This window comes from Nicotiana sylvestris, chromosome 8 (assembly GCF_000393655.2).
Source record: "Nicotiana sylvestris chromosome 8, ASM39365v2, whole genome shotgun sequence".
NCBI lineage: Eukaryota > Viridiplantae > Streptophyta > Magnoliopsida > Solanales > Solanaceae > Nicotiana > Nicotiana sylvestris.
The window spans coordinates 129,486,484-129,502,410 of NC_091064.1; the positions used below are offsets into that span (position 1 = coordinate 129,486,484).

The following is a 15,927-nucleotide window of genomic DNA, read 5'->3' on the forward strand; positions in this document are numbered from 1 at the left end:
GTTCCCCTCCTATATAAAGGGAACTCGCGCTACCTTGTAAAGGGCCGATGTTGCTCCATTTTCTCCACAAGTGCAATAATCTCTCTCTCTCTCTCTCTCTCTCTCTCTTCTTTCTAATCTGATCGTCCTCACTGGCCCGAGGCCATTTTAGCATTTATCGTTTTCTTACTTTTTCTTCATTATATTGCTTGGTATTGGCCATAAAGAGCCTTGTTTAATCATATCCTTAACTGTTGTCCCATTTCCGACTGCCCCCGATAGCCCGAGCTTGACCCAGGCGTCGACCCCGAGGCCCCTCATCGACCGATCCTAGATCTGGGCAGCAGGTTCCTCGGCTCGTTCAACCCCTCATTTTAGCCTGTATCCCCTTGGTAAAACTACCCGGCAGTAAGCCTTTAGGTTAGGTTATCGCCCCGTTTTTAGCTTGCATTTCATCGCTAAACTTCGTATTCTTAGCATCAAGTGCTCTAAACAACTAGCTCGAGAATAGATCACGTAGTTTTAGAATCCCATTTGCAAATTTAATTATTGTTACCATTTTCACGGTAAATAGTTTGTCACCCACCGTGGGGCTAAAAATAATAGTGATTAGTTTCTTGCTGGTTTCATTGCACAAACGCGAGTTACCTTTCACACTTTTTCTTGTCCAAAGATCTCTTGATTTCAAGTCAAAATGTCTGGCTCGGTAAACAGAGTTGAGAACGACTACCTCGAAAATCACGGCGAAAATGGTGTGGCTGTTCTAGTGGTTGGCGCGACACCGCAGAACCCCGATAATGCATCTGGGCCGATTCCAGCGCACGCGGGTTCGCAAGGTGCACAGCAGGTCGACAAAGCCTTGCCACTGATGGGAGCATATAACATATCGACCGACTGGAAGCCCAACAAACCCTAGCTAGGGAAACACAGGAAGTTAGTCTTTATGATATTTTTAAAATGTTGCAGGCACAACAATTGGCCATCGCTCAGTTGCAAAGCCATCCGAAAACTCCCAGTGCAGTAGCGTCGGAAACAACTCCCCGCACCAAATGAACACCCGAGAGATCAAGAAACACCGAATCGGTAACAGACCCTACCATAGCGAAGATGCCTGGGGATCTCTCCAAGAGGATCGAGTAAGGCTTGTGGAAGTTCATGCTACAATCGTCCCACGAGGAAGCGGTCCTGGAACCCATTTCACAGAAGTCAACTCCCTAAGTACGATAGGACCTCGGATCCCGACGAGCGCACCACCCCTTACACATGTGCAGGAATAGGCAGTAACCTTTAAGATGATGAATTTGAGCCCGTCTCGTTGAAAAAGTTTAGGGAAACACTATCAAAATGAACCATGATGTGGCGCCATAGCCTAGCACATGACCTCAGGAACTCGCTTACCGTACCAGCAGATTCCTCCGTAGAGGCACACGCCGATGCCATCAAAGCAGCAGCGGGAGAGCTCAACAGATCAGAGTCCGAACAAAGGGAGAATAAAATGCCACGGGAAGTCGCGCCTCATTCCCTGATAGAACGAACGAGATCGCCCCCGGTTTCGGATGACTAGGCAACACAGGCCTTCGCCCGAAGCCTAAATGAACAATGTCCGACAAATTCGAGGCATTTCGAATGAAGCTTGATCAGATACCCAGCCGAGATCTGGTCGGATGCCCGTACTCGATATCAGCCACGAATCAGGATCATGGATGACCATTCGGGAGCCTTCTCAGTCTTGGTACAAGCAGCCTCCAAACAAAGAAACTAACGCTAAAGAGATGGAGGTACCATCCATGTGCCGCAGATAGGAGGAAGGTTCCAAGATGATATCTACCTTGCAACGAGCAGGAAATAGCTCGAGGGCAACATCCTCGAGGAATCTTCAAGAGAGCCATATTCGGTGAGGCATGGATGGCAGGGGCACCTCGCCCGTCAGAGTATGATCTCAGCATTGCTATACCGAACATCGTGATCACCATAAGTGAAACCTGGGGTGCCAAACACCTCAGACCTATTCAATCGAATCCCCCTCGAGGAAACCACAACCTGGTGCGGGAACCGCATGGCGCGCACGACCACGGGGTTGAAAATGGCCACCAGCTCAGGAGGAAAACAACCGTGCTACTCAATAAAAATTGTCGTCGATCACTGTCGAGCGATCAGTCTCGAATTTGGCCCAAAGGGAAGAAGGCAACCAGGAAAAACGAAGCAAAGGAGCCACGACATATTGCCACAATAGTGGAAAAGCGGCAGCACCCTCCAAGGACTAATAAAAATGTTCGTCGTCGGGGAAAAACGGGTCCAGGGATATATTCCAGAGGACGCCCTTACATCCGGCAAAAAAGGCATTGAGACTTCGCCTCGGCCCACATTGATGCATTGGTAACACTCTCCCTCATTTGATCTATTTCAAATAAAACATGTGCTCATGAATTCAGGTGGTTCGATCAACACATCAACATTGTTGGGCCGAGGTAAACAATGCGGCTCGAACCGCCTGGAAAAAACACGACCACCTCTCGATACAGCCCGTCTAAGCTCGGAATGGAACGCCGAGTTCTATACCGTCAAAAAAGGTGCAAGGTACGGACATCTTGTACAGATGGCCATGAGCACACTGCCCGGAGACAGCGCTGACCCCACTTTTCCAAAAGAATGAAATCCCACACAAGGAGTGGAATTAAAATCGTCTACGGGGAGCGATACGCGACAAGGGGAAATTCCTCACCATGTGACGCATCCCCGGCATCAATACCTCCACCCTCGAAAGGATCAAAAGGTAAGCAAACCACATATTTGGCCAAGCTTGATTAAACACAGTGGAGGGCTGTATTAGGGCTCACACCGCGAAATGGCAGGAACGTACCAAATCTCGAAGCGTCGCCTACACATCCCTCGGTAAAGAAGAACTGCTCCATTTCTTTGCTATTTTTTCATTAAACTATATGCAAACAATCGGCCGGGGCATTCAGAAGTTCTAACTCCACCCAGAGATCCCAAGGCCTTAGCAGGACCTGCCGCGCTTTTTTCCCTCGGTCAGGCTTCCGCCCCGAAGAGGGTCTCGCCAGCAAGATTATTAGCGGAACAACGTACCCCCTAGATGAGGATACGACATGATCATAGGCCTCCTTCTGCAATCAAACGATGAGCGATGATCTCCTCTGAAGGACCGGGGAATGACAGACTAAGTTTCAATAGGGAATCATGTACCAGATCAAATGGTCCGAAGAGATGCGCCCGCGCGGGCTGAGCTCACAACAATGAAACGGTGTGTGTTTACGCCAAGCAATAAAAACATATCTTTTTAGCATCTCATATGCCAAACAAGGAAATCTCAGTATACTCCCGGCAGGGACTCCTCCGCCGAATGCATCCCGAAATACTCAGAGACTTAGCGTCAATAATTTAACACCCGCACGACCTTAGGGTCGGAACTTCGGGCTCACAAAGCCCCAGCAAGGCAACTCCTAGCTCAGGAAAAGCGGCCTTTGAGCCTAAACCAACTCGATGACTCGGATAGTATCATTAATCGACATGCATTGGAAAACCCGAAACTGTAAGACCTCGAGAGGGCAGACTCAGCGTAACTAGATCTATTCTACATTACAACAAAAATTGTAAGACCTCAACAGGCATGCCAAACTGTAAGACCTCAACAGGCATGACAAACTGTAAGACCTCAACAGGCATGAAATTCAAAATTCTGAAGTTTAGGCTATACATCGCATTTGTAAGAATCCCGAAAGGGCATACCCTCGGTGTAGACGCCTAAACTATCACTCGGGATAAAAAATGGCTCCGGTCAAACACATATAACTACTGTAAAATGGCTAACACAACCAAATGAAATGCGACTCGGGGACGCCCGATCGTTGCTAAACAAAATTGCAGGCCATTACTTCGAATATACTTCGGAAAGAACCGGTTAAAATAGGCTTCCCTCAACAGGCAAAAACGAGCTTCAACCATGTCAGATCCAAAATCACAAGGCTTCGACCTACTTAGTCTACGAGCTAGGAACCTTCCGAGGTGCTCGAACATCGCCGCTAACAACTTGAAATCGAGGTTCTTCCAGAACCGACAACGGGTCAGGCAAAATCATTTCAAGAAGACCCTAATAAGCGGAGAATAAAGCCTACAAAAAGCCCATGGGCAAAAAAGCATAAGAGCCATTGTGGCCAGCCAAACAAGCCTCCGGGCCGCACACTAAAAAGGTCTCAAAGACCAAACAATGTAAGAACAACTGTCGCCAGCTTGAAAAATTGAAAACTTGAGGATTAAAATGAGCTCGAGTCGTAACCCGATTCGGAGACCGGATCCAAAATAGTTAAAATGTGATATGCCTAAGGGCACAACATAAATACCACTGTCGCCAGCGAAATAAGCCTTCGGGCCACACAATTGTAAGGTCACTTCAACTCGAAGCACAAAAGGTCATCGCCGTCCACCCATGCAGGCAGGAAAGAACTTAAGGGTCAACTAAAGCTCGAATCGCAATGCGACTCGGAGACTGGACCCAAAATAGCTAAAACAGCGAAAGCCCAAGGGCAAGAAATAAGAACAATCACTATCTGCCCGCGCGGGCATAGAATATTGAAGGTCAGGCAAGCTCGAGTCAAGGCCTAACTCGGAGACAGAGCCTAAACAGCTGGGCAAAACACAGAGGCGTCGGTGCCTACTTATGACAAAAGTTGCACTTAAAAGTCTTCGGGCATGCCTGATCAGTTCCGGACCTACGAGGATCCCGCCAAACACCGAAACCAGCCCACCTAGCCAAAATGAATACAGAAAGAGTTTCAGAAGAAATAACGCTTCGAGTTGCCTCTTATCTTACATACGCAAAAAAAGGCACACTCTCTATCTACAAACATGCTTTACAAATATCAAATACAAAGCGGAAAACAGCGAAATCTACACTCCTCTCCAAAAGGCTACAGCCTATTAGATTCGCTCTCCGCGATGTCAGCAAGATGTAACCGAGCGTCACGCTCGTCCGCCCTTGCTCGAGCCAATTCCTCTGAGAGAACAAAACCCCTTGCGCCGATCTCCTCGAGTACTTCTCTTCGGGGTCTACAACAAACATATTCCTCGATCAGCCTTGGTTCGGCTTAATGTCGCTTCAGCCCGGGCATGAATAATCTCAGCCCTGATCTTCGAGAGATCAGACTCGAGTTTCGCGATCATATCCGCTTGAACTCTAGCATTGTCACGAGCCAAGAGGAGTTGAGCCTTGAAGGTAGGAACCTTGGCTAAAGTGCCCCTCTCCTCTAAAGCTTGAGCTTGCACCTGAGCCCTTAGCTCGCCACAAGCATTCCTGACGCGGTCGATATCTCCCTTGAGGTACTCCAAGGCCAAAAAGAGCGAAGCGCGTGCTACATAAGGTTACCTGCTCCATCAAATGGCTCTCATAATTCAAGCTCCGGTATGCCTCATGTCGCCAATGCAGAAACTCAACCTTCTTCTCCTCGCTAAGGAGCCTAAGGAATTCAGCCTCGTCCAGAACTTTCTGAAGCTTGGCTCCTTGACGGAGCAGCTCACACCTGAGCCTATCACAAGCCTGCAAAAGGAAAAATCGATGAAGAAAGGAGGGCGCTAAATATAGAAGAACTGTACCTAAACTAACCATGAAGTGAAGACGATGATCTTCCTCGAAGTCAGAACACACTCCAGTTAATCCTGCCTCTTAGGCCACATAAGAACCGATCTTAGGTAAAGCATATTCACTTGGATGAACCGCCGTCTGGGAATCAAACACCCCAGGAACCGCAGGCTCAGACGATGCCCTCTCCTTAGTGACACGGGCCCGTTCAGCTCTACTAAAAGCTCCATCACACTATGGGCACAGATCCCGTTCAGCGCCACTAAAAACTCCATCACACTGTAGGCACGGATCCCGTTCGTCACCGTCATCCCTCAGCTCGGGGGCCGACGACTCCTTCCCCTATTCGAAAAAGCATTGCCTCATCCCAATGAACCGTCCTATACCTACAAACAACAAGGCCAATACAAAAGAAAGGGGAAAATGTTACCTCGAATACATGAAGGCCAAGGCAAACGCAGCGTGCGCGAATACCTTGGTATTTTGCTCCCCATCTGATGCGAAATACAACTCGCCACCTATGCTCATCGTAGTTCGGATGGGTCACCAACCTCTGGACCCAGCTGGGCAGGTCAAGAACTTCTCCCGGCGTCCATGAAGTTGCTGCAAAAGGGGAAAACGCAATTACTCAACTGGTTTTTGCTATAAGCAAAATCTGAAAAAGCACCAAACGCTCCGCTCACGTGCATAATTCCATCCCTTGGGAAATGGCAAAAGCTCCATAGGAATAGTGTCGGCCATCCGGAACCGGATGAACCAACTAGCCCATTCCCGATCCCCATCTTCTTAGTCATCAATGACAAAGGGTGTGGATGAATGGCACCTCAGGGTTAGCAGACCTTGGTGATGAAAGGGGCGGTATAGCCTGAAGAGGTAACTAAGCATGAATTCAAGCCCAGCCCTCCCTGCAAAGGACCTCATCATCAACACCACTCGCCAAAATGACGGATATATCTGCGCCAAAGTAACCCGATAGTTCAATCAAAAATCAAGCACGACCCTATCAAGGGGGCCAAATGCGAAAGGATATAAGTATACGCTCAAGAATCTATCAACGGAGTCCGTAATGCTCTCATCCGGGGAAAGCACCTGCAGCGTTATCCCTTCACTCCATCCGCAGTATCTCCTCACTATCTCCAGATGTTCCTCTTTTATCAAAGACACGCTCTTCAGAGCGAAATCCTGCGGATCCTAAGCATCGGGAGCAACATTCCCCACTCCCTGTCGGGCTGGCCCCGAAGTAGTTGCCATGACTATGGTAAAATTGACAAACTAGAGCAAGAATATACGCCAACACTTTTTGCGCCTGAATAAATGAAGAGCCCTATGCCACGAAACGGTATCTATCTTAAATAGTAAGGTCTTTCGAAGAAGCCAACAGCCTCGATACAGATCGAAGCGGTGGTACCCGACCCCCGAGGCATCCATCGACAAGAGGCCAGGCCTCGAGGAGTCAACTATATGGTCCCCAGTCTCGAGACAATGCCCGACCTCGAGGACCTCCGCCAAAAAAGAGGTCAAGCTTCGGGAAGCTTTCAACACCATCACTCGACTCAAGGCTGTACCCGGTCTCATGGTTTCCTTTTCTAAAAATAAGCACGCAAAGCTCCAATCACGAAGGCTCCACGAAGGTTCGAGGCAGCGCCTGAGTACAGGCAACTCCTCAATATAAGTTTATCCCATACGCCTTAAAAAGCTCTCTACATCAAGTTCAAAAGGGACCTCCAGGTACCCGAAGTTGACCTTCATTTAGGATATCATTATCGAAAGCTTTGTGTACTATCTTCATGCAACACGGAGGGCTCGACAGCCTGAGCCTATCAGATCAATCCAGGTTCGATCTGAGGTACGACAATGAGCTCGGAAAGGGGCCATGATGATCAACAGAGGATCGGGAAGAACGCTCGCATTCAAGTTAGGTATCAGCGGTCATCAACAAAGGAAAACATTCAAAAGCCTCGAAAAGGACGAGAGCATACAAGAATAAGGCAAAAATCAAATGCAGAAGTCAATGAAATATATTCATATTCGTAAAAATCCATGTACAACAGCCCTCGAGGGGTCCTTACATACAACTACAGAAGCCTATAGAGGTTCTCCACACCAAAAATGGAGGAACGACATGATGTACATGTGATAAAACCCGAGAGCCCGATCCATCCTTGAGGGTCCATCTCTAGTATCAGCATCCTCAAGCACCGCCCCCTCGAGCACGCATCCTCGAAGGCGATTCCTTCGACTGCCACCTCCTCTAGGTTCCCAGCTCAATCCCCCGAGGGATTACCGTCGGAATAGATGAAGAAGAGGAAAATGAGGGGATGCAGAGGAGGCAGAGAAAAGAGACATGGCCCGCCAAAGCCAAATGTTGAAGATTCGGCAGGCCCCAGCCTCAACGGTTGGTAGTACCATTTTATCTTGTGAAAGAAAAAACCCAAGGGATGAAGTGCCACACTAGGCCTGGGTAGGAGAGTGAGCAGTGGTGCATAGTTTGAATGGCTGTCTACATAAGGGGAAAGCCGACTCCCCGTCCATCACCAACGCGGGCCAACAATAACAGCAACGACAAACATATCAGCAACCACCGCAGTGATAGGGCAGCATGACCATGCTCGACAAAGGGTAGCCCCGACAAGAGTCTGTAACACAATCTATGGGAGCTCCACCAAACGGCTTTGAGTCCATGAGCCCCAAGCATGATATTCAAGGATAGAAGAAGATGATAAGAAAGAATGGGCAAATGAGCCAATGAGGGTACTGGGATAGGAAAAACAACGCCAAGGCACCCCCATTTATAGGGGATAATGGCATGGTCATCGAGGCTTTGGAAGAGTGACCGGCAGACGCAATTATTTTATTCTTAAAAAACTGAATCGATGACAGTATATTCACCTTGGAGAACGGGAATCGGCAGTGCATTGAATGAGGTCGAAATACACACGTCCGTGGGACGCCCCGGTTGCCTCAAAAGCTTGCGCCACAGGTTACATCGCTGCTGTGACGTCTCTGTAAGAAGCTCGATGAGTCAAGTGTCAGAATAATTTCCCATCGCTTCGTTCTGGGAAACGCGGAGACAACCTATATGCATCGAAATCAGAGGACTTAATTTCTCGCTATTAAGTCATTTCAGAAGAATGCCTCGAGACCCTGAGACGGGGATCCAAGGCTGAGTCCCCTCCCTCGGGCCTCGTCAAGGCTCAACTCAGAGAAGACGAAAATCGAAGCCAAAACAGAGGGGGAAGATCCCAAGGCACGTGGCTAAGTCCGACAAAGCCGGCCTATCCAGGGCCTACGCTGAGGCGTCGCGTCTACTTGTCCCATTTCCATACTTAAATAATTAATGCATGTTATACTATAGTCGAGTTCCCCTCCTATATAAAAGGAACTCGCGCTACCTTGTAAAGGGCTGATGTTGCTCCATTTTCTCCACAAGTGCAATAATCTCTCTCTCTCGCTCTCTCTCTCTCTCTCTCTCTCTCTCTCTCTCTCTCTCTTCTTTCTAATCTACTCGTCCTCACTAGCCCGAGGTCACTTTAGCATTTATCGCTTTCTTACTTTTTCTTCATTATATTGCTTGGTATTGGCCATAAAGAGCCTTGTTTAATCATATCCTTAACTGTTGTCCCATTTCCGACTGCCCCCGATAGCCCTAGCTCGACCTAGGCGTCGATCCCGAGGCCCCTCATCGACCGATCCTACACTCCGACAGCAGGTTCCTCGGCTCATTCAACCCCTTGTTTTAGCTTGTATCCCCTTGGTAAAACAACCCGGGCAGTAAGCCTTTAGGTTAGGTTATCGCCCCGATTTTAGCTTGCATTTCATCGCTAAACTTCGTATTCTTAGCATCAACTACTCTAAACAACTAGCTCGAGAGTAGATCACGTATTTTTAGAATTCCATTTACAAATTTAGTTATTGTTACCATTTTGACGGTAAACGGGACTCGATCTTATCGTTCTTTATATCGTTGCCCTTTACCACGCAAGTGTAGGCAGTAACGTGTTCATTGGGGTCTGAGGTCCTGTTGTCTTTGGGAGTTCCGACATTCTGAACTTCTTTTGAATGGGTTTCGGGGCCGCTTCTTCGGAGAACGACCTTTGTATGAACTTCTTCGAATCTACACCTTTCAGGACCGGGGGTGTGCCCGAAGACTGGTCGACCCTGGAGTTGTAGGTCTCGACAATCTTATCGCTGGCTACTATCATTTTCTCACCCAATTCAATCCTTTTTGTGAGGTCTTTGAGCATTTTTACGATGGCAGGGTCGGCTATCAATCCGTTATTGCTCGATCTCTCAGGTACCTGTTCGGCTGAGGGAGCTGTCCCCGGTGCTACCATGCTGGGAGTCTTTGGGTGGCTTTGCAGTTGAGTGATAGCCAACTGTTGTGCCTGCAACATTTCCAAAATAATATGAAGGCTAACTTCCCGTTTTTCCCGAGCTGGGGTTTTTGGGCTTCTTGTTTGTCGCCATATTATATGCTCCTGTCTGTGTGTGAGGTTTCATCGACCTACTGTGCATCTTGCGAACCCGCATCTGCTGGAATCGGTCTAGGTGCGTTGTCGAGGTTCTATAGTAGTGCGCCAATAATTAGAACGGCCACACCATTTTCTCCGTGGTTTTCGAGGTTGTCTTTCTCAACTCTGTTCACTGAGCTAGACATTTTGACCTGAAATTGAAGATCTTGGACAAGAAAAACTGTGAAAGATAACTTGCTTTGTGCAATGAAACCAACAAGAAAATAAGCACTATTATTTTTAGCCCCAGGGTGGGCGCCAAAATGTTTCCCGTGAACAAGGTAATAACAATTAAGTTTGTTGATGGGACTCTAAAAATTCATGATCTATTTTTATGCTAGTTGTCAAGCAGTTGATGCTAGATACGTGGAGATAAAAGATGAAATATGGGCTAATATGGAATTATAATCGAACTAAGGGGTTAGCTATTCTGGCCTCAGACTGACCGATGAGGGACCTCGAGGTTGATGCTCGGGCTCGGGCTCGAGCTATCGGGGATAATTGGGAAAGGGCTAATAGTTAGGATATAATTAAAGGAGGCTCTTTATGGACAATGACAAGCAATAAATGAAGAACAAGTATGAAGCCAACAAATAAGAGCAATAATATCGAAGGAATATGTTAGAGAGAGAAGGGAGAGAGAGTTGTTATTTATCTTATGTAGAATAGTTGGAGTTATAACAGCCCCTTACAAAATGGTAGGGATCCCCTTTATATAGGAGGAAAGTCCCAACATAGTAAGAAAAGCATTAATTACAAAAGATATGGAGATGGGACGGCTAGACGCGACACCCTGATACAGGTTCTGGGCAGGCCGGTGTTGTCAGACTTAGCCGCGTGCCCTAGGAACTCCCCATTTTTACTCTGGCCTCGAGCGATATTCCCTTCAGGTCGGTCCCCGACGAGCTTCGAAGGAGGGAACTCGGTCACAGCTTCGCGTCCTCGAGGCCTCGAGGTATTCTTCTTAAACAAATTAATAGCAAGAAATTGGGCCCTCTAATTTCGCCGCATACAACTTGTCCGACTGATTTTCATATCTATGTTCTAATCCCTAGAGTTTCTAATCATTTTACTATTTGTTCTAATATTTTCATGTTATTCTTTAGCCCTGTCAATCAACAGAGATTAACTGATTTTATTTGCCTAATTAGGGTTAAAATTATATTTTCTGTTGAAATTGTTATTTCTCTGTGATTTTTCTTATTTTTCCTTATTTGTGACTCCTAATTGGTACTACTTGCCTTAATTAGGTTACTAGCCTAATTTTTGAGATTTAACTGTTTTAACCGACTCCTAGATGGTCTCTGATTTATTTGTTTACCTTATTAAACTTCAATCTTGCCTGTTAATTGATTCTCCCTAATCTAAGTGATATTTCCCGGATTCTACCGTGTTAACTGATTGGGTTTAGCCTTAATTAACTGGTTGAATGATTTGCATACGTTATTTGTGAACTCTTAATTTTCTTTACCTTATTTGTTTTACTCCGTTGAATGCTATATAACCTCACCATTATACTTTTTTAGAACACATGAACACACACGGGAAGATACAAAAACACCTACACACATAAACTCTTACTCTTACCCACACACTCACAACTATAGTTCATTATGTTACTTCTATTTGCTATTTTGTCTAGTCGACTGAAAGCCAAGGCTAAACTCTTGGATTTCACTTGCCTTCACCTTCCTGTTTGCTACCTCTTAAATTGTATGCCTCAATTTTTGTTATCATGCTCTCCTCTATATGCAATGTAGTTAGTTCATTATGAATTTCAACATGCTTATGCTCTGTGTTCCTGTTTATTGCTCTCTTAACTAGCATGCCTTAGTTCCTGTTAACTTGCCTTGTCTTCTATGTTAGTATGGTTAGTATACTTGAGCATATTCCTGTTTGATCCATGGCACTTGTTTACCTGTTTCTCAACTAGCATGCCCCTATTCTTGTCCTGTTTTTATGTGCTGATAATTTACCTTATCATGTTCCTGATCAATTCACGATTTCTATGTACTTCTATCAAGAATAATGTGCTTTAAATTCCTGCTACCTTTTTGTATGGCTGTCTGATTAGTCATTTGACTTTATCATGTTTCTCTCTGCTAAATACATGTCTATATGATTCCAACTAGTAATAGTTAATAGACTATGTCAACTCCAGCAATGTGAAACCTTGTTTGACTCAAATGTGACTCTATTATGTCTATGATTCTAGTGTCCCTGTGTTGTTGTGATTGTTTAACTACTGGTAACTATATCCGAGTCAATCTGCTGAAATATGGTTCTGTTCTGCTGCTTTCTTTCTGAAACTTTCCCCTACCCTTATACACTATTTTCAAACTTCTACTCTTAGTTATCTAGGGTCCTACCACCCCCAGTATAAGCACTACCTAGGTTCCATGAGATTCCTCTGAACTATGACACATTGGGGATGATCTTCCAAACTTTTTACAAAACTGTTTATTTGAAAAGGTTTTGGTGTGAGCATTGTCCGGGGTCCCTGAGGCCTTTGGGATCTTTGACACACCAGAAGCCCATTTTGTGTATTGTGGAATACATGTGGACGTCAGACTTGCTTGAAGGCCTAACTTCCAGGTTGACATTGGTCCTGCTAAGGCTCCCTATAGTATAATAATTTTTTTCATTGTGTAATCTATTCGTATTAGTCTGTAATAATGTAATAATCCTTGTAAAAAATAGATATGGGGTTATTAGTAAAAGCTGGGGGGTAGGGGGTTATCCTTTATCTTTACTTGAAACTCGGGTAGAAATCCTGCCTATAGGATTATTGATGATTAAGTGAGCATTATACCTATTTAGAGATCATGTTTATAGGGCTTTCTAATTGTTTTTCTTACTTCACTCATATGCTAGAAATTATGTTCATAGATTCTTTGCATTAGAAATCATGTCCACAAGATCTATGCTCATTTTATGCATTAGTAACCATGTCTATAGGATCTTGTCTATTTGAATAACAATTTTCCTGATAATGTTCTTAAAGAATTATGCCTACATATTATTAATAGAGATTCTGCCTATAGGAATTAAAAATCACCTAGATACCATACCTATAAGAAATAAAATAATCAATTCTGCATATAGTTATCATGCCTATAGGAAATATCAGTTTTGTGCTTAGATATCATGCCTATAGGAAATAAGTATAAAATCAGTCTTGACACTTAGACATCATTCCTATAGGAAGTAAGTGTAAAAAATCAGTTTTTGTGTTTAGATATCATGTCTATAAGAATTATAATCTGTTTCAGCACTTAGAAAGTATGCCTATAGGATCTAAAAGATGAAATTTGCTTGTTAAAATCAATAACTAGTTTACAATTTAGATACCATGTCTATAGGGTTCTACTCGACTATCACTTATGCAAGCTTGTAGGATAATTAAAATTGTGTGACTAAAAAACTATGATTGCTTGTTTGACATATGCTCGGATTTAGAGTATTAACCAAATCAGTAGGAAAACTGATAGGCACTCGTCTGCTCGCTTTAACATTGTTGTATATTCTATTTTGTGCTCATTTAGATATCCTGCCTATAGGATCCTAAAATCATTTAAAATTGCTTGTTTGAATAGCGTGCATTTGTTTGTCTATTTGTTAAGGTTAACATGAGCCCACTTAATTGCTCCTTATGTGACATTCCTACTTGACTTTTGTTTGTTGCTTAGTTTTCTCCTTTTAAACAACATAGGTAAGTCTAGAACCACCTTAAATAGAGGTCCTAAACACCTCCAAGGCCAGAGGTAAGGGACGGGTAGTGCACGCATAAGGTACGTACTGGATATTATTAGAACGCTTAGGTAATAATTGAAAAGGGAGGGTAATTGGGTAGTAAAGGAGATGATGACCTGTGCACTAATGCTACGCTTAACACCTCAATTTGGGGAAGATTACCGAGTATTGTATGGAAGTCATCCTATAGGCTAATTAGCTTAGGACCCCTTTAATTCCCGTTTTAAAATAATTTCCATTTGTTTAAACTGCTTTATTTCCTTAAAGACTAATTCTCTTAAATTGAGTTTGGTCGGGACCCATGTTGTGTGTTACATCCCATACTTTAATATTAGTAAATGAAGAAAACCGAGATTTAAATTAAGAATAGATAATAATAGCACTTTTTATGGAACAAAGAATGGTACATTTGGTTTCTAATATTTCTTTGTTAGGAAATTTTTTAGAATTAAACTAATGGCTATGGAATGTTCTTCAAATGTAAATTTTAGTTAATTAGAGCCAAATAACAATAATGATATTAGTAATAATAAGAATAATAATCAAGACTATAGACGATCAGGCCTTTTATCACTCGCTCTAGCTTACATTTGATATGGTATTTTGAGTGAAATATTTTTGTAAAATAATTTGAAAAAAATGTTTTTTATATAATTATTAATATTACTATTTTCGAATATGTTTTAAATTACGCACGTAAAATGAGAAATTTATGAGATTTTCTTTATTGTAAAGATAGAAATTATTTTCAAGGAAAGAAGGCTATCTTTTTACCATTTTTAAGAATTAAGTGTACAAATTTTTTTACTCTTTATATGAGATTAGGAAAATTAGAAGTGGAGAAAATATATGTATTTTTACATGAATGTTTTAATAAAATAATCGTGTATGTATTTATTTTATATGGTACCACATGATCATAATAGTAAAGTATATTATAGTAAAGTGTATAAAGTATATTAAATATAAGTAGAATTTTAAGTAAATTGAGACAATTCTTAATCACGCGGGTAATTGGCAATTACCCAAAATATTTTGGATAAAGGCAAAACGTGACGGTAAGCCACTATTGGACTAAGTAGTCATATGAGCTTATGTGGCTCTATCTAAAGTATCCTCTAATAGTAATGTGTAAGTTTCTCAACTATTTGCTGAAATGAGAGATAATCTGATTCTTCCAAGCCTTTTGACTTTTGTTAGCCTGCTTGGTGCTTCAGCTTCACTCTTTTCCTTGGAATTGAGTATGCAACTTCATGCTCTCACCATAAAATTTGGTTTTTCGGCTGGCATGTTTGTTTGTAGCATCCTAATAGATGTTTACTCAAAATGTTCATCTGTTAAAGATGCAAGGCAAGTATTTAATGAGATGAATGAGAAGGATATTGCTGTATGGAGTTCTATGTTGTTTGGGTATATACAACAGTGTGAAAATGAAAAGGCTCTAAAGCTCTTCCTAAAATTGCAGCATTGTTTGCAAAAGCCAAATACGTTGACTTTTGTTGCCCTCATTGTTTCTTCTAGTAACCTAGTAAGTCTCCTCCACGGTCTCTGGTTTCATAACCAGATTGTAAAAGTCGGCGTAGATTTTGATCCGCATGTTACAAATGCACTGGTTGATGTGTACTCCTAGTGTGGAAGCTTGGAAGAAGCACAGAGGATGTTTGATTCCGCTCTCCAGAGAGATATCGCATGTTGGAATTCTATGATATCCACTTATGCACAGCATGGAGAAGCAAAGGAAGCTATTAATATGCCTGAGAAAATGATAAATGGTCGTAGATCATGTTAGGAAAATGCATATATCCTTAATAAGAAGATTGGTTTTAGTGATGATGATTTCAATACTTTGATTTGTTGACTGGGTAGATGAGTATAGGACCGTGGCTAGTGTCGGTAAGAATCTTCCCAAAAACTTCTTGTGCAAAGTCATGAATCTTGCTCTTTTGAATTAGAAGGTTTAGCCATGGATGAGGAACAGCCCATAACCCCTTCTCTTGAAGTTTCATCTCGGATACGTGAACTCCAATTATTTGTTGACTGGATCTCTTTAACAAAATAAGAAAACTGAAATTCACATCCTTGATTTGTCAT

The 15,927-nt window shown here is 43.4% G+C and overlaps 1 protein-coding gene across 1 annotated transcript; it reads left to right on the forward strand.

Moving 5' to 3' along the window:
- The first annotated feature begins 14,992 nt into the window (after positions 1 to 14,992).
- LOC138875665 (pentatricopeptide repeat-containing protein At4g39530-like) lies at positions 14,993 to 15,625 on the forward strand. The gene is made up of 2 exons (XM_070154519.1): positions 14,993 to 15,364; positions 15,467 to 15,625. Exons 1-2 carry the CDS (start codon positions 14,993 to 14,995, stop codon positions 15,623 to 15,625), a joined length of 531 nt encoding a protein of 176 aa, XP_070010620.1.
- The last annotated feature ends 302 nt before the right edge of the window (positions 15,626 to 15,927 follow it).